Below are 18,865 nucleotides of genomic sequence, written 5' to 3'. Positions count from 1 at the left end.
GTGGGAATAAAGATAGCAATATATCAATCTTACAGTTGATATCATAAATAATATGTTTGGTGGCAAGTCGGCCTATATATAGGTATATCTTTTAAAGTACATATATCATACCCCAATGAATGTATTGAAAAATTAATAATTGATTAATCTGTATGAAAAAAAAAAGAAAATTTACCCAAATACTCTTATTCCTATGTTGTAAGCAAAAAAAAAAAGCTGTGGATTTGCTTTTCTAATAATGGATTAGATTTAGTTAAAGGACAATAATTAACATTCCAAATCATTTATTAAAATTATGTGTATAACAGTTTTAGTTTAAATTCTTTTTATTTTTGCCGGCTATAGTCATTATTGTATCGGTTACATAAAGTTTAATTGGGTAACACAATACTTCAGTCTTCTTTGTTTTATAATAGCACAATCTACTTCAAGACATTGTCAATATTTGGACAGTGCAAGGCACCGCGATTAAGCAGCCAAGGTAGTACTATCTTCACATGTTCTTTATATTGTTTTCCGGCATATAGTTGAGTACGGAATTTATCTCCCTCTGGCGTTTCAGCCAATAGATTGTCAAAATCAGCACCGGCAACATCTTCAAGATTTGCTCCAGCCATAACGCCTAGTGTTACATTAAAACCTGTGCAAAAAAATTTAAGCCAAATAAGTAAATTCTTCTCATCTTCAAATGTTTATGGACTTACCCCATACACCATATTTTAAGAGTTGTGTATGTATTTCAATTAGAGTGGGCAACTTTTTGGGATATTTTAAAAGTTGTAGATGTTCGATCAACTGATCGTGATAGAACTTTACAAAATAGTCAAATTCTTTTATTTTGATCTCCACACGGGGCGATGATAAGAGGAAATAAAGTAAATCGAGAGCCACATTTCCATATTTACACAACTGATAATCAACCAGATATGTATCCAGTAGTTGGTTTTGTTCATCATATTGAAACATTATGTTACTCAGCCAACAGTCATTGTGATTAAGGACATTGAACTCATTGGGGTCAACTTGGCCCACTTGCCAAATGTGATCCATGATGTGCTCTTTCATGTTTTTCTAATATAAATTTGTAAATTAAATGGGGAATCCTTTTTTTAAGTCATAGCTACTTACCACCGCCTCATAGTAAACCTCATGTCCTTCAATTGTTTCATAGGATTTTAGTATATACTTTATCGCACCCTCCGACAGGCCTTTTAAAAGAGCTTTTCCCTCCTCTGTAAATAGTCCTTTGTTCAAGTGTTCAGGATAAGGACCTTTAACGGCCACTCGAGTTGCCGAAGCGGCATGCCATTGGGCCAACTTCTTGAGGACACTCAATGTGTGCTCTTTGTTCAGGCCCGCCAATCGTTCAGTTGGTCGAAAACCTTTGGCTTTTAAATCTTCGAGTATAATGTGATCCTCCTTGATATCGAGCTTATAGCATTTGGCACCAAACTCAACTTCAAGTCCAGCCTTTTTATACATATCCTTGAACTCCTGCACAACATTTGTGAACATGTCCCGTTCAGTGTCAAATATATTAAACTCGCTATTACCAAAAGTCTCTCCATATTCTGCTGACTTGCGTGCAGTTTTGAGCATGTACGAAATACTTTTAGTCGTATTATCTACAAACGGAATGCCTTGTTTTAAAACACAGACTAAATTAAGGTCAAGTGCACCCACCTGTTAGTTCGACATCTACTTCCACTCTCAGCATTATGGTGACATAATTATCACCCGGTCGTGTCCCGGGACTCACTTTAAATTTTAATATTTTCTTATAGTTTTTGACAGTGTCCTTAAGTGTTTGTTCAAAAAGTTCTGGCTTAACCCAGTCAGGGACTACTGGTCCCTTCGATGAACTATTATTTGATGGCATTTTTAGGCGAGCTCAACGTTGGATCGAGTTGAGGTAAAACTAAACTAAAAACTGGTCATGATTACGTTTATATACTACCCACCAGAGCTTTGGCATAGCCTCTTAAAGAGCCAATTGCATTTTGTGGTGAAATTTGTGATATGAACGTAAAGGTACTGAAAACCTTTATTCTTCAAACATTCTAGACACTCTATGTTTATACTCAGATAGTTTCCATTAAATAAACCATTATAATATTTTTATTATTTGTTGTGATAAGTAAAGCTTTTCTAAGTTCCGCCTTAGATAGAGTGGGAGGAACCCATTGAGAATTGAGATACTACGCTCAAAAGCTTTCTCCATGGCCAAATCGGTTTGTTGACACCGTGTTTTCTTTTTTGTTTTGATCCCAAATTCTTGTTTACTCACGTGCTCAGTGTTGTCTCTATTTGGACCTTATAGCCAGATAGCGATCTATAGTAAACTGATTGACTATTTGGCCTACAGGGCGGATGAGTAACGAGGGCTAGACTTTGTGGAAGAAATCACTTTGAAACTTTTATTATTTGCCTACACGAATTATAAAAAAAAAAATTCCACTTATACACAAATTGTTCGTTGTATAATTATCCCATCATATATAAAATTATTATTTTGTTATAATACTCAGCTCTTTCGTTACGTGTACTGCATTTTTATCTTATATAAGATCTTGCAATAAGCCAAGGTAATATTAGCTTTATTTGTTCCACATAGGCAGGCGAGAGGAAAGTTTTACGCTTGAATGCCACAGCCTCCTCCGTTTCACCCATAAAGTTGCCAATATGCGAATCAACATCGGCTGGCAGCAAAACAATGGGAAGCATACGCTGAGCGCATAGAAATGCTGAAAATTAATAAAAATTCAATTAATCAATCGACTCATCACAAATAATATACTTACCCCAGAGACTATTTTCAAAGAGATTCTGTTGCAATTGCTGTAAAGTTGGAACATTTCGATTGTAATGAAGTAAAACAAGATGTTTGGTAAGTTCTTGATGGTAAAACTCCACAAAGTAATCAAAATTACTTAGTTTTATACCAAGCTGCGGTGACGTCATCAATAAACAAAACAAATCTTGAGCGGGTGTTCCATATTTTGGTAGCTGATAGTCCACAAAGCAAACATCCAATATTTCATTTGATTCCTCATGGAGCTTAAACATGAAATTATTACACCAAAAATCGCCATGATTGAGAACATTAAGCTCAGCGGGATTGATTCTGCCGAAATCCATATATAAATCGGTGAGGCGTGACATATAATTACTCTAAAGGAGACTTAGTTTTTATTTCATTACAATAGCATATTTGAAAAGTTATACTTACTATTAAAATTTGTTCTCCTGGATCTAAGCCATATGCCTGCTGCATACATTCCAAGAAGGGCACACAAAAACTTATGTTCATTCCGTCAATAAATTTGATATGCTCCTCCGAAAAGTAACTGACTTTATAAGCCTCTTCATAATCGCCCAACTGGCTAACTCTTACAGCCGAAGCCGAGTGCCACTGAGCCAATTTTTTTAGAACCGCCTCCATCTCCCTTTGATTCAGTCCCACAGTACGATCCACGTTTTTATATCCACCCGCACGTAAGTCCTCCATGAGTAGATAATCACATTTGGGCAACATTTCCTTGTCCGTAAATTTGTAATGCAATGGCTTAAATTTAACCAAGAGTGAAGTATTCTTAGCATAGATACTCTCCAATTCGGGCACCAGACGATCGTACATATCCAATTCTGAGACGAATAAGTCGTGAAACTCATGATCGTCACCACGATCATTGACAAGGGGAATCTTTAATATATAGTTTACGTCCTTCTTGGTTTCATCTACCGGAAAGCAAAACAGTTGAAAATACTTTTACCTACGCTTAAATATTTAAATGCATTCACACCTTTCATTTGCATTTCAATTTGTATTCGAAGTACAATTGTTAGATAGTTCTCCCCCATGCTGATGGCGGCCTTGGATGTAAATTTTTCAATCGCTAGAAGATTGGAATAATGCTCTTTGATTAAACCTTGAAAAAGTTGTTGATTAACCCAGTCGGGTATTGCCGGTGACTGCAATGAACTCATCTTTAATTTGAGCTGCAATACGACACGATGCGAACCCGTCGACAACCAATTGTTGACTGATCTCTTGTCTCTTGCCACGCTTTTGAAAACATGGAATTTTATTGAAGTGGCTCGACTCTTAGGGCGTGCTGGAAATAACGTTCAATATATTAAAGAATCTCCTTAATCCAAGCATTGTTTTGATTTATCGATTAATGTTTTTCTCACAAATATCAGTTTTCTATTTTCTTTGTTAAATTAAAAATTCATTAAGAATTACACATTTGTTTTCGCGTGGGGTATACTTTTTTATTTGTTTAAAAGCTCGTTCACCCTCTCTCAATTTCTCTTTATATATCTCTCACTCTCTTATTTCGAATGAGAAAATGTCATATGCATTGGCAAATGCATGTGCATACTTATACCCTGTTAAGTTTAGAAACATATAGATATGAAATCAGCTGAACAACAGTGCGAATGAGTAATGGGGGTAAATTTTGTACCGTTATTTTTACTACCTTAATATTTATTAATAAGTGTGCAAACGTAAAAGGCATTTTTCGAAACTAAAATACAGTTTAAGTACTGTTGTGACTGTTGGATGACGCAAGCGAAAAATTGGCGAAGTAAACCAATTTCTATTTTATGTAAGATCTTTCAATTAGCCAAGGTAATATCAGCTTCATTTGTTCCACATTCCCAGGCAAGAGGTAACGTTGATGGTCATACGATAGATTATCGTCCGAGTCCGCTGAATCCTTTTCCACAACAAACATAAGCTGGTTAAGGCAGATAAATGCTGCAAATAATGTTTTATTAAATAAATTACCACTTTTAATTAGTTTATACTGTTAATTTTGCGTACCATAAAAGCCATTTTTAATTAGAATCTCATGTAATTGTTGTAAAGTTGGAATGTTTTGATTGTAATGAAGTAAAACCAGATGTTTGGTAAGTTCTTGATGGTAAAACTCCACAAAATAATCAAATTTACTTAGTTTTATACCAAGCTGCGGTGACGTCATCAATAAACAAAACAAATCTTGAGCGGGTGTTCCATAGTTCAGTAACTGATAATCCACAAAGCAAACGTCTAATATTTCGTTTGATTCTTCTTGGACCTTGAACATAATGTTATTACACCAAAGATCACCATGATTAAGTACACTAAACTCATCTGGATTGGTGCGACTATTTATATAGAATTCATTGAGCCGAGACACAAATCTTCTCTAAAATAAATGTTCTTATTAATTTTGTATGTCACAATGAGTTATTGATTCTACTCACTATTAAAATTTCTTCCTGCGGCTCTAAATTATACACCGACAGACAATCCAAAAAAGGCACACGACATCTTTCAAAGCCATCATCAGTAGATTCATCGGTTTCATGGTTGTCGAAGTCGTCATCTTCATATTTACCAAACTGGCTTACTCTTAGAGCCGACGCTGCATGCCATTGAGCCAATTTTTTTAAAACCGCCTCGATTTGCATTTGATTCAAACCCACAGTACGATCCATGTTCTTATATCCTTTTGCAATTAGATCCTCCATTAGTAGATAATCGCATTGTGGGAATTTTTCGTTGTCAGTAAATTTAAAATGACATGGCTTAAATTTTACTAAGAGTGAGGTATTTTCAGCATAGATACTCTCCAACTCAGGAACCAGACGATCGTACATATCTAATTCAGTTACAAATAATTTATGATTGTAGTTCTCCCCATACACGTTTTCGAGAGGAATCTTTAATATATAATTTACTTCCTCTATGGTCTCATCTACCGAAAAATAAGGAGAGCAAACAGACATACATACGTAGGGACTCAACAAGTAGAAAATATCCTTACCTTTCATTTGAATTGATATTTGTATGCGAAGTACTGTGGATAAGAAGTTCTCCCCGGAACTGACGGCGGGCTTGATTATGTATTTGTCTATAGAGTAAAAATTTGAGTAATACTCTTTGATTAAACCCTGAAAAAGTTCTTGATTAACCCAGTCGGGAATCGCCGGTGACTGCGGTGTACCCATATTTAGTTTCAGCAGCAATACGACACGATGTTAGCCCTTCGACACCCAATTGTTGACTGATCTGTTCTCTTACCACGTTATTGAAGTATCTAGACTCTTTTGTCGAGCTAGAATTTAATACAAATAATATTCAAAGTCCTTATTATCCAGGCATTGTTTTGATTTATCGAAAAATTAATTTTTTATTCTCTTTAGAGAAATAGAAAGACTCTTTCAAAATCATTAAATGCATGGACTCTTTTAATTAAACAGTATTAAAAGCTCGTCCACTCTCTCTCTATATTTATATCGCTCTCTCTTACTGCGAATGAAATAATTTCGTTTGCATTTGAAAATGCAATTGTATACTAATACCCTGCCCATACCCCTGGCAAGTTACAGGCTTACCCGTTGGACAACAGTGCGAATGATTAACATGGGTTGTTATTAGGGCGTTAGTCTATTATTATTATTTTTGGTGGAGAAGCGTAAAGGCATATTGGGATTTTACAATACATTGTTAGTTTAAGTACAATTTTGCAGTTTTTAATTAGTCGTTGGATTTTTCTTTATTTAACAAATCGAATGGCTTTGGTGTGACGCAAGCAGAAATTCGGTGAAATGAACCAATTTCTATCTTATGTAAGATCTTTCAATTAGCCAAGGTAATATCAGCTTTATTTGTTTCAAATTACCAGGTAAGAGGCAACGTTGATGGTCGTACGATAGATTTTCATCCGAATCATCTGAGTTATTTACCATGAGATATATAAACTTGACAAGGCTGGAAAATGCTGCAATAAAGTTGTTAAATTTACCATATTATTGATTATTTAAAATTAATTATTAATTTTGCGTACCATAGGAGCTATATTGAAATAGAATCTCATGTAATTGTTGTAAAGTTGGAATGTTTTCATTGTAATGAAGTGAAACAAGATGTTTGGTAAGTTCTTGATGGTAAAGCTCCACAAAATAATCAAATTTACTTAGTTTTATACCAAGCTGCGGTGACGTCATCAGCAAACAAAACAAATCATTAGCGGGTGTTCCATAATGGGTCATCTGATAATCCACAAAGCAAACGTCTAATATTTCATTTGATTCCTCTTTGACCTTGAACATAATGTTATTACACCAAAGATCACCGTGATTGAGCACCAAAATCTCATCCGGAATTGTAGGCCAGTTCTTGAAGATATCGTTCACATAATTTGTCTAAAAGTATTTTGGTTCTTATTAATTTTGTATGTCAAAATGAGCTATTGTTTATACTCACTATTAAAATTTCTTCTGGGGGGTCTAAATCATACAACGGGAGGCAGTCCAAGAAAGCCACACAATTTTTTTGAAATGAATCATCAGGTTCAGATTCAACGGACTCTTTGTCGTCGTTGTTGCTATCTTCGTAATGACCAATTTGGCTAACTCTTACAACCGACGCTGCATGCCATTGAGCCAATTTTCGTAGGACCGCCTCCATTTGTCTTTGATCCAATCCCACAGTACGATCCATGTTCTTATATCCATTTGCAACTAAGTCCTCCATCAATAGATAATCGCATTTGGGCATTATTGCTTTGTCCGTAAATTTAAAATGGCGTGGTTTTAATTTTATTGAGAATGAATTATTTTTAGCATAGATACTCTCTAACTCGGGAAGCAGATGATCATACACATTTAACTCAGTTACAAATAATTGATGATTGTAGTCCTCGTCATACCCGTAGTCAAGAGGAATCTTTAATACATAATTTACATCCTCTATTGTCTCATCTACCAAAAAATAAGGAGAGCAAACACACATACATACGTAGGGGCTCAACAATGGGTAGAAAGTTGCCTTACCTTTCATTTGAATTGATACTTGTATGCGAAGTACTATGGATAAAAAGTTCTCGCCACAAGCGACTGCTGGATTGATTATAAATTTTTCTATCGAACAAAAATTGGAGTAATGCTCTTTGATTAATCCCAGAAAAAGTCCTTGATTAACCCAGTCGGGTATTGGCGGCGACGATGTAGTCATCTTTATATAGATTTGCGACGCGACACGATGCAAGCCTTCCGAAACTTAATTGTTGACTGTTCGGTCTTAACAGAGATCTGAGCACATGCAATAATGATGCAAGTGATTCATTTATTAGTTAACACTAAAAAATTTTATGCGCTTTTAAAAAAACGTTTACTAAAATGTATATGAATGAATTACACCAATGACTCATATATTCCCTTTTTTTAGGAGAATTAAAAGCTTGCTCACTCTTTTTCTTAAGAATGAGGCAATTCTATTTGAATTCTAGCTTGTGATAATAAAGTAAATTAAATACTACACATTAATGTGTCCATCCTTATATCCTGTTATAACCAGAAAAATTTATTTTAATATGTCTAAATATGAATTACAAGTTTATTGTAAAAAAAAGAGTTGCGACAATTTTTTCTACAAGTGTCAAGGCATTTAATTTCTGTGTAATGCTTTTTATCGTATGTAGGATCTTGCAATCAGCCAAGGCAATATCAATTTTGCATGTTCAACATACACAGGAAATAGATAGCCATGCCTCCCGATCTTTATATTATGTTCGGATTCATCCCCTGAGCTATCGATATCCGAATCAAAATCACGCGGCCACAAAACATTGGGAAGATAATGTTGAACGCCTACAAATGCTAAAAATAAATACATACATAATTACATAGATTAATTTAAAAGTACACTTCGACTTCATAACTACCCAAGACACTGTTTCGAAAGAGATTCTCTTGCAATTGCTGTAATGTTGGAGCAATGAGATTGTAATGAAGTAAAACCAGATGTTTGGTAAGTTCTTGATGGTAAAACTCCACAAAGTAATCAAATTTACTTAGTTTTATACCAAGCTGCGGTGACGTCATCAGCAAACATAACAAATCTTGAGCAGGTGTTCCATATATTGGTAGCTGAAAGTCCACAAAGCACACGTCTAATATTTCGTTTGATTCCACTTCGACCTTGAACATGAAATTATTACACCAAAAATCGCCATGATTGAGTACATTAAACTCATCCGGTTTTATGCGGCCTACGTCCATAAATAGATCGTGAAGACGAGAAACATATTTCTTCTACAAAAGGTTTGTTTTATATTTTGATAATCGAAATGTTTTATTGGTTACACTTACTACCAATGTTTGTTTTTCGGGTTCCAATTCGTAGGCCTGCTGCATGCACTCCAAAAAGTTTCCTAAACGACTTTGAATTGTGAAATCAATGGAATCGATGACTTTACTTTGATATTTCTCTTCGTAATGACCGATTTGGTTAACTCTTACAGCTGACGCTGCATGCCATTGGGCCAATTTTTTTAAAACCGCCTCCATTTGCCTTTGATCCAATCCCACAGTACGATCCATGTTCTTATATCCTTTTGCAACTAGATCCTCCATTAGTAGGTAATCGCATTTTGGCATAATTTCACTGTCCGTAAATTTAAAATGCTGTGGCTTAAATTTTACAAAGAGTGAAGTATTTTTAGCATAGATACTCTCCAATTCGGGCACCAGACGATCATACATATCCGATTCGGAAACAAAGTGGTCGTGAAGCTCATGCTCATCGCCACGATCGCTCTCAAAAGGAATCTTTAATATGTAACTTGCTTTTTCCTTTTTCTTATCTAAACAAAAACATTAAAGACAGTTGCACATTAAATTAAATAACCAGTTGAGAAGTGTTACAACCTTTCATTTGAATTTCTATTTCTATGCGAAATACAAAGGATCCAAAGTTCTCTCGCCAACCGACGGCCCAGTCGATTATAAATTGTTCTATCGAGTGAAAGTTGGAATAACGCTTTTTAATTAATCCCTCAAAGAGTTCCTCATTGATCCAGTCAAATTCTGCCAGTGTCGTTGTAGACATCTTTAAGTAGGGTGGAATTGCAATGTGATGCGATGCAAACGCTTCAAAATTTATTTGTTGACTGTAATGTCTCAACAGATATCTGCCCACGTGCACTTCGATTTAATCGACTCTACTTGCTATTTACCCTAGAATATTTAACAGGTTATATATTTTGATATTAACATTACTCTATTAAATCTTTATAGAGTTGGTTTATTTTAAGGATTTATTAAAGAATAATATTCTTTATATCTTATTTTAATGATTCATTTAAAATATTAATATGTTCTAAATATTCTTAATGCCTTACTTTACACTTTATTTCCATGCCTAGAAATGGAAAAATGCATTTAAACTCACTTAAACCTTAAAAAGAGAGAATTTCAATCTTGTATACATAAGACAGGGGGTTAACCCTGAGCCGTGTATACCCTTTCATGTAAGTAGTATTAAAAGCTCGCTGTCTCTCTGTTTTGCTCTCTCACTCTCTGGCTGGGAATGATGTCATTTCATATGCATTTGTCATACATTAGGTAAATTTAATGCTATATGTGCATACTCATAGCATGAATATAAAACTGAAGTGATAACCGTTGGAGAAGTTAAACTTGAAGACATACAAGGAGCCACAAAATTGGCAATCTTCCTCTCAGTTGCCTAACGCTTATCGCTGTGCATGTAGACATGACGTCTCAGTTTATCGGGCCGAGCGAAATGTTTGTCACAGAATGTACATTTATAAGGACGTTCGCCTGTGTGCTTTCTTCTGTGCACTTTCAGTTCATAATGAACCGTAAAACTCATATCACAGAGATCACATTTGAAGGGTTTTTCCCCCATATGGCGACGCATATGAATATTTAATTTATTGGGTGTAAGGGATTCCAGTCCGCAGAGAGAACAGAGATATTTCTTGCCCGGATTCTTTTTAGCCACATGCATGTCTCGAATGTGCTTATCCAAGCTGGGCTGAACAACAAAGGAGCGCCAACAGTGCGGACATTGGTATCTGAAGCGTCTTTTTCGACGCATAGAAGAACTTGGCGTCTGTTGATCGTAGCTGCTAGTTTTTTGTTTCGGATGCTGGCTGGACAAGTGCTTATCGAGGTTCTCTTGCCACATGAATCGGTAACCGCAATGCGTGCAAATAAATTTCTTCTCTTCATTTTGGCATTGAGTCAGTTGATGATGTTTCAACATGAGCTGCAAAATATAATTTGGACTTTAGAGATTTGAAGAGTGAATGAATCAATCAAAAGTCTTACCTTATCTACAGTTTTGTATATACATTTATCGCATGTATGTGGCAGTTTATCAAACGTATGTAACGAGTATTGATGCTCACTCATTTCACGTCTGCGTGGGAATTTCATATGACAGAGATCACATGTGTAGGATCTTCTTGTATGACCATCATCATCGTCGCTATCATCTGTATCATCCAGTTGCAGTTCAAATCCAGCTTCAGTACTGATCATATAACTGCAAATCTGAGTATCGTGCTCCAACATGCGCATGTGACCACGCAAGTCTGCAATCGTAATAAATCTAAGGTCACAGATTTTGCATTGAATGTTCTTCGGCCCTAAGGGTTTGGCTGCATCGGCCAACAATGTTTCAGCCAAGGGTAAGTCTTGCCCACTGAAACCATGGCGTTGGAGATGCTTATGAAGCAGTGCTGGTCGGTAGAAGACCCGAGTGCACCAACGGCAAGCTATAAGTTGACTCTTTCCATCTGCATGCATCATTAATTTATGCCTTGTCACAGAACTTTTGTCCTGAAAACTACGTTGACATTGATCGCAGGGATAATTTTCTTGCTGTAATGAAAATAATATATATAAATATTATTGGGTCTTTAAGGATTCCACATACTGATATGATATACCTTATCTTTATGATCCACCAAGTGAGAGCGCAAATTCTTACGCCAAAAGAAACGCTGGGGACATTTGTCGCATTGATAACGTTTCAAGGTATTATTACAGAGCTGACTAGTGTGATGTTCTAGAAGTTTTTCGCTCAAGAAACGCGAGTCGCAACGCTGACAGACATGGGGAGCCTCCAGCCACGTGTGACATTGCCTATGATGATCATGAAGCTGATATTTGCGAGGCCAAACTGCCGTCTGGTTGGAGGTATTACACAATTCACAAGCATAACTGCGCCGTATGATCACCTGGGCATCGGCATCACCTCCATCGCTATCTGTATCGGAGCTATCTAGACTCAACTCATAGCGTGCCTCGTTGGTAATGGAATAGTAACGACCATACAATCCCATATTAAGATCCTTAAAAATGCGTCGCTTTAGACCCTCTGCTGTGGATTCAACGGCTGTCTTGAAGAAACCCTCAGCTATTCGTTCAATAGGCTCGCCGTGAGCATCAAAATCAAAATCATGTGGGTGGTATTTCAGATGATAGCGCAGTTCACCCAGTTTGGCAAAACGACGTAAACAGATCATGCATTTTATCTCCTTAGAACCATTCGGTTGACAACGAAGGGGGTCAAAGTCCTGAACACGCCTATTGATACGAGAAGTCTTTAAAGGACCACCGATGCTACCAGAGTTGGATGTGGAGGCCTGAATTTGATCATCGCCGTCGTCCGAATCTCTAGAGTTTTCTGTATGTTCCTTATGCTTGTGCTTGATGAGACTAACAATATATTTATAGGATTTGTTACATTGATCGCATTTGTAGTAATTATCCGAACTGGAACTGCCATCTTCATCTGAGATTCTAAAAAGAGAAGTATCAGCATATCAATTAAATAAACTTTCCAAAAGTGAAACTCACTCCACTGCTTTGAGAAGACTATGCACCAGCATATCAGTATTCAGTTTGGGTCTCTGCTGTGGGGCTGCCCTTTGCCCTCGACTTGAGGGCATTTGATGGACTCCATGAACTTTTTGCTTGTGCTGGACTAGAAGCATAACATACTTGTAGGAGTTATCACACTGATCGCATTTATAATAGTTGTCATCCTCGTTTTCATTTACTTCCTCTTGATTTATTGCTAATTTCTTTACACTTTTCTTAACATCCTTATCGGTAATGTGTACCGTTCGCTTGTGTCGGTAGAGATTTGTGATATATTTAAAGGCTTTACTACATTGATTACATTTATGCTTCTTCAAATTGGCAAAAGCCTGAGACTTGCTCCAGTCAGATCTCTGCTTTAGCGGAACATCATCCTCATCATCATCATCGTCTTCATGATCATCTGCATCATCGTCGTTCTCGCTTAAATCAGATGTGCAACGCTTTTCAACGCCTATACGCACTAGAGGATCGGGAACAGAGCATGGAACTGCTGTAGGTACAGTTGGTTCCACATCTTCCATTTTAATGGTTACCCCTTCAATCTCCATTAAATGTATGGGAGTCTCACGTAAACAGATAGGATCATCGGCCATTTTTTCCAACCACATCTCGTGTGTTCTCTTAGCCTTGGAGACAAAATCATACGAATGCTGCAATTTATGGGCACAATTGCGGCATATCCAGGACGTTACCTTCTCCATCTGGGCAGCAGTGATCTGTAATCAAATTTAATTAGACAGTGTTATCTTTGTGACAACCACTTCTTACCTCTATTTTGGTCAAATCGAACAGCAATTGACTGAAAGTTTTTCCTGCATATTTCTCAACAGGAGTCTCCATCCAAAATCGCCCATCAGGGCCAGCGCAGACACGGCAAATCCTTGTCATCCTTTATTTTAAATAGACAGATTTATCTATTAGTTGTCCCCACTTGTCATATCTGCACTATGTTCCATTTTATTGCGTCCAGGCAGCAAAGTTAAAAGGATCTTTTGATACCAAAACAAAACTGCAAAAACTTTTCACACGGAATATATGTATACTCTACAAATACAAATAAAAAATGTTCCACTTTCACTGTTTCGCACAAACAGCTGTTGAGCTGCCTACCACTTTCATCCACTATTTTTTCCCATTATTTTCTTATCGATGTTTAGGTAGGGTATTCTGGATAGATTTGACTTTTTGAAGCATTTTAGCACTTATTAAAATATTAATTTGTACGTAAGTTTATAATCATATTAATTTTAGTTGGTATTTTGATTTTAAATATTGCAGATATTAATATTACTTGTACACCAAATGGATGGATGGACCGTCGATTGTTTTGCAGCCCTACTGCCAGGGGTGGTGATTTTATTCTTTTTCTTACAAGTGGTACAGAAGTGCAGTTTAAAAGATTCACGATATAGATGAGTTGAAAAATAAAATAAGATGTTGCCCTCGGATATTTGCCGAACCTGTGCCACACAGAATAATAATTTATTACCGCTTGCCTCCTGCTCGGAAAAGCTACAGGAATTAACCCAAATTGTAAGTGAAGTGAAAATTACAACTGACCCACGCATACACACACATACACACTCACACTGTTTTCTTTCTCTGGTTACAGCCGCTATTGGAGCTGATCGGCGATGAAAATTTGCCCCAACATTTGTGTGGCGATTGCTTGGCCAAATTGGAGAATGCCTACGCCTTCGTGGAGCAAGCACGCAAGGTGAACAGGGATCTGCTAATGAAGTTGAGGCAGTGCCTTCTCGAGGAGACACCCATTGACATACCCATACCCAATGCAATGCAACAACAAATCAAAATGGAAATGGACGATGAGGATGGTGACCAGCAAGAGTTAGACGAAGAAGAGACTGCAGCCACAAGATTGGAACTCAAATGGCATGCGGACAGTGATGCCGAAAGTGAAGCAGAGGAGGAGGAAGCCGCTGATGGCAATGAAGATGAATACAAGCCATATCAGCCAAGGCGGAGCCTACGCAAGATTAAGCAGCAATCCGATAGCGAACAGGAATATCAAGAGCGCGATGAGAAAATTAAGTGAGTTGCTTGAAAAAAAGTACGCAAAATACAAGTACAAATTTTCAATTATTTTAGCTTAAATCTTGAGAAAAATGATCCGGAGCCGCCTCCTAAGCGTCGTCGTGGTCGCCCACCTCGTCTGGCCAAAACTCTGGCTCTCAATTCCGACGGTCGTCACGTATGTGCTGAGTGTGGTAAAACGTTCTCCTGGTATAGGGATATGCAGCGTCATGCTCGCAGTCACTTCGAAGAAGCCGCCTTTAACTGTCCGCAATGTGGCAAGGGATTCCTACGCAAGGATAAATACATGTCCCACCTTAAATCCCATGAGAAACGGCAGGCAAAACGGGAAAATGTGGAATTATCTAAAGAATGGATATTCGCCGAGCGTTTATATAATTCGGAGCAACTAAGGCTTATCGAATGCAAATTGTGTGGTGTGCAATTTGAACGATTGAAAGACTTAAGATCGCATTTAGAGCTTCATTCGTCTAAAGAAACCCTTGGTCAACTGCAATTGGATCAAGAAGTAGTGAAAGAACACTTTGCGGATGAAAATATTGATCTAGAAAAGGTCAAGGATCTGATAACTAATGATATAAGTGAGGGGCATTTGGAAAAGTTCTGTGCTGTTGTCAATTCGAATGGATATGAGTTAAGTTTGAGTGATTCCGATGAAGATTTGCCTCCCGATATCGAACCCAAATACCACTGTGTCTTATGTAATGTGCCCTTTAAGCGCAAACATTTGCTCATCCGACACACAGTGGAAGAGCATTCCAAAGGGCATAATCAGCCACAATTACGCTGTAATCTCTGCCAGATCGGTTTCGTCTGTCTAAATTTATATGAACAACATCAACGTTCGCAGTGTTATGGTAAATTTAAGAGATATGGCTGCCGAAAATGTCCTGGAAAGTTTATGTGGTTAGAGAATTTGGATAAACATGAATGTGTCCAAAGCCGGGAGGAGGACAAACAAATTCTATGCTGCCTTTGCGATGCACAGTTGCCCAGTTTAGTTCAGTTGAGAGCCCACTTGCTTAGTCATCGAGATGGCTTGACGGGAATTGATCCTCTATATCAGGCAACATTCTTCCGTTGCTATTATCCAAAAGGTTTGGCCTGTAGCCAGTCCGAACTTAGCTCCCGTATAGTTGGCGACTTCGATGCTCAAGATTATGGTCGGTATTATAATGCTAGCCTTAGTTCTGGACAGGAATTAGATTTCTATGACTCCGATTCGGATGAAAGTGATGCACCTGGAGAATCTCAAGAAAAACCTCTTCACTCATGTACTTTGTGCGGCGAATCAATGAAACGTTTAACAAATCTTATTGAACATCAACAGAATTGTCATCAAGACGAAACCGAATCGTTTTCTTATTCTTGCAAGGATTGTTCAGAAAAGTTCGTGTGCGATGCTCTTTTGCTGCAGCATCGACGTCGCTCATGTGGCAAATTGCATGCCAAATTCCATTGCCAGCTGTGTCAAATGCATTTCGTTTGGCAAACCAACTATGAGCAACATTTGCGTGTAAATCATCCATCCGAGAAGGATTTGGATCAAATTATTAAACGGAAGCCTGTAGCTGCCCCTTCTGCCAGACTGCAGTGCAATGAATGTGATAAGGTGAGATTTGGGGGGAAAGTTTAGTTTAAAAGAAACTTAAAAAACAGATCTTCATCTTTCTCAGGTGTTTATTTGGCCAAAGGACCTTAATCGCCACAAGCGCATGCATCAGCCCAGGACAGCATCTCAGTATGAATGCACACACTGTGAACGTAAATTTCATCGCAAAGATGGCCTTAAGTCCCACATGCGAGTGCACAGCGAAGAGATGCAACAGCTGGAGAAAATTGATAACGATGAGCACGATGAGAAACCACAAGCAAGCCAGATTTTAAGCGAACTAAGTCGGCCACATGGCTGCAAGCGAATTCAATGCATGATCTGCCATTCGCAGCACTCAAAAATAGCCGATCTGCGATGTCATCTAATGTCTCATCAGTTTGTTATCAGCTTGCCGCCCGAGAGGGAGAAGGATATTGTTGGCGTTTCCAAATCATTATATCCCGAATTGAGTGTGGCCCTGTCCCGAGATAATCTAATATCCCGTATTATGAATGATATTGGTAAGGGTGTGGAACTAGAGAGATTCATATCCGTTACGAATGAATCGGGCTTTGAACTCAGTTTGGATAGCAGCGAAACGGACTCGGACACCGATGAAGAGGATGCGAAAACAGATAGGCAAAAAATTAATCGCTATACTTGCTCCATTTGTCAAGTGGAAGTGAAGAGAAAGCATCAGTTATATGCCCATCAATTGGATCACCATCCTTGTGCAGAGGCCGCCGCAAATGTGTGCTCGCATTGTCAAGCGAGATTTGTGAGTGAGCAACTTCTCGAACATCATCTGAAGTCGCAGTGCCGAAATAACCATAAACGGCATCAATGTCGAAAGTGTACATGGCGCTTCCGTTGGCGGGAGAATCTCAAGCTCCATAACAATGTATGCCATCAAGCAGATGATTCTTTGTTGGGCCCAGACGGTGGAGAATTGCGTTGCAAGGAATGTCATCGAACCTTTAAAATGCAAAAGGATTTAACTCGTCACATGCTAATGCACTCGGATACAAGTATTTATCGTTGTCGTTGGTGTGCCCGTCGTTTCTACCGTCAGGCCAATCTTCTACAGCATATTGAACGACATGGCATCAGTGCCGATCAATTGCCTTATGCCGAATCTCTTCTTAATTCATATAATCATCCGCATGGTCAGAAAATCATTCAATGTAAAGTGTGTAACATAAACTTTAACTCAATCTCTGGGCTGCGGCATCACTTGAAGTCCTCTCCCAATGAGTCGCATCATGAACTTAGTTCAATGCAAAATTACTCGATTACCAATCATTTGGGCTATGAACTGAATTTGGACGACTCGGAGACAGATGACGAGGAAATCAAATCTGGAGGCAGTAATGAAATCTATACTTGCAGCATGTGCCACCTGCGTTGTGCAAGGAAATACGAACTCTATCAACATCAACAGGCCATGCATAGGTTAGAACGTATCCCCGATGGCTGCGATCAGTGCATTTTCAAGAGCGTATCTTCTGACATCATCGAGCATCATAAGCGCAATCAATGCGAGAATCAGGAGAAAACCTTCAAGTGCAGTAAATGTGGCTTTAAATTCATGTGGGAATCGAATATGTTAATCCACATGGATCTGCAACATCAGAAAACCGAAGAGGAAGAACAAGCCCAGGAGCAACAAATTGTGGAGCCAGCAACGGATTCAGTTATTAATTCATCATCAAATTCCAAACAAATGCAACAAATCTTCCAATGTGCTCTTTGCCCCAGGAAATACAATCGCAAAGATCGTCTCACGGCGCATATGAAAAAGTTTCACAATCCAAGTGGACCCAGCACCACATCAGGGGCTGGTCAGTCATCTACTACGTCAAAGAAATCTACTGCGGCAGCATCTTCATCAACTTTGGCTTCTGCCGCCAAGCAACCGAAACTATTTCTCTGTGCCTTCTGTGGCAAGGCAGTGAGTTCCTCGTCCAATCTTATCATTCACATGCGACGACACACTGGAGAAAAACCCTTCAAATGCGATTTCTGTGAAATGGCTTTTCCACGTTCCTCGGATCTGCAGTGTCATCGGCGAACACACACGGGCGAGCGTCCACATGTGTGTACAGTGTGCCAGAAAGGTTTCGCCAGATCCTATAAATTGCAGCAGCATATGCGCATCCACAATGGGGAACGACCCTACAAGTGCACCTATTGCGAGAAGAGTTTCACGCAATCCAACGATTTGACACTACATATACGTCGGCACACCGGCGAGCGGCCCTATCAGTGTGGCATTTGTGGTGAAAGATTCATTCAGGGTACTGCCCTTAAGAATCATCGTCAACAGCAGGGGCATCATGAACCAGGCGCTCCGGGTGGCCTGCCCGGAGAGGCGCCCATAAGGCGCACAGTTCTTCAGCAATTTTCAGGCGAATGAAATGTTTTGTAAAGAATTGGTATATAAATACCTACAAATGGAATTTTTCAATTAAACGGCCAAGAGCCCAAAAATAAATAAATATAGACTAATATTTTAAGATG

General features: G+C 38.3%; 6 protein-coding genes and 1 long non-coding RNA gene across 7 annotated transcripts; 2 read left to right on the top strand and 5 right to left on the bottom strand.

The window, feature by feature from the left end:
* Nucleotides 1-294: 294 nt before the first annotated feature.
* On the bottom strand, nt 295-1,922 carry LOC6650745. The gene is made up of 4 exons (XM_023180270.2): nt 1,684-1,922; nt 1,129-1,625; nt 705-1,071; nt 295-640 (listed from the first exon to the last, which is right to left on the bottom strand). The coding sequence occupies exons 1-4, from the start codon at nt 1,877-1,879 to the stop codon at nt 423-425; spliced, it is 1,278 nt and encodes a 425-aa protein (XP_023036038.1). The 5' UTR covers nt 1,880-1,922; the 3' UTR covers nt 295-422.
* Nucleotides 1,923-2,410: 488 nt separating this feature from the next.
* Nucleotides 2,411-4,052, bottom strand: LOC6650744. The gene is made up of 4 exons (XM_023180245.2): nt 3,804-4,052; nt 3,230-3,738; nt 2,802-3,171; nt 2,411-2,744 (listed from the first exon to the last, which is right to left on the bottom strand). Exons 1-4 carry the CDS (start codon nt 3,985-3,987, stop codon nt 2,554-2,556), a joined length of 1,254 nt encoding a protein of 417 aa, XP_023036013.1. The 5' UTR covers nt 3,988-4,052; the 3' UTR covers nt 2,411-2,553.
* Nucleotides 4,053-4,461: 409 nt separating this feature from the next.
* Nucleotides 4,462-8,069, bottom strand: LOC111519459. The gene is made up of 8 exons (XM_023180502.2): nt 7,831-8,069; nt 7,262-7,758; nt 6,843-7,200; nt 6,678-6,776; nt 5,820-5,906; nt 5,257-5,750; nt 4,832-5,198; nt 4,462-4,765 (listed from the first exon to the last, which is right to left on the bottom strand). Exons 1-8 carry the CDS (start codon nt 8,009-8,011, stop codon nt 4,605-4,607), a joined length of 2,244 nt encoding a protein of 747 aa, XP_023036270.1. The 5' UTR covers nt 8,012-8,069; the 3' UTR covers nt 4,462-4,604.
* On the top strand, nt 4,556-4,821 carry LOC124460658. Its single transcript, XR_006954665.1, has 2 exons — nt 4,556-4,613; nt 4,670-4,821. It is a non-coding gene; the product is annotated as an uncharacterized LOC124460658 (long non-coding RNA).
* Nucleotides 8,070-8,326: 257 nt separating the features above from the next.
* LOC6650742 lies at nt 8,327-9,933 on the bottom strand. Its single transcript, XM_047011935.1, has 4 exons — nt 9,706-9,933; nt 9,148-9,641; nt 8,721-9,090; nt 8,327-8,655 (listed from the first exon to the last, which is right to left on the bottom strand). Exons 1-4 carry the CDS (start codon nt 9,884-9,886, stop codon nt 8,465-8,467), a joined length of 1,236 nt encoding a protein of 411 aa, XP_046867891.1. The 5' UTR covers nt 9,887-9,933; the 3' UTR covers nt 8,327-8,464.
* A 149-nt stretch (nt 9,934-10,082) lies between these two features.
* On the bottom strand, nt 10,083-13,738 carry LOC6650741 (zinc finger protein 271). The gene is made up of 5 exons (XM_023180129.2): nt 13,465-13,738; nt 12,670-13,412; nt 11,757-12,612; nt 11,134-11,688; nt 10,083-11,071 (listed from the first exon to the last, which is right to left on the bottom strand). The coding sequence occupies exons 1-5, from the start codon at nt 13,582-13,584 to the stop codon at nt 10,526-10,528; spliced, it is 2,820 nt and encodes a 939-aa protein (XP_023035897.1). The 5' UTR covers nt 13,585-13,738; the 3' UTR covers nt 10,083-10,525.
* A 292-nt stretch (nt 13,739-14,030) lies between these two features.
* LOC6650597 (zinc finger protein Xfin) lies at nt 14,031-18,843 on the top strand. The gene is made up of 4 exons (XM_002073797.4): nt 14,031-14,229; nt 14,309-14,748; nt 14,806-16,363; nt 16,428-18,843. Exons 1-4 carry the CDS (start codon nt 14,131-14,133, stop codon nt 18,759-18,761), a joined length of 4,431 nt encoding a protein of 1,476 aa, XP_002073833.1. The 5' UTR covers nt 14,031-14,130; the 3' UTR covers nt 18,762-18,843.
* Nucleotides 18,844-18,865: the final 22 nt, after the last annotated feature.

Source organism: Drosophila willistoni, chromosome 3R (genome assembly GCF_018902025.1).
Source record: "Drosophila willistoni isolate 14030-0811.24 chromosome 3R, UCI_dwil_1.1, whole genome shotgun sequence".
In the NCBI taxonomy this organism is placed as follows: domain Eukaryota; kingdom Metazoa; phylum Arthropoda; class Insecta; order Diptera; family Drosophilidae; genus Drosophila; species Drosophila willistoni.
The sequence above is the reverse complement of the archived record's forward strand: the minus strand, read 5'-3'. Positions and strand labels throughout refer to the sequence as shown.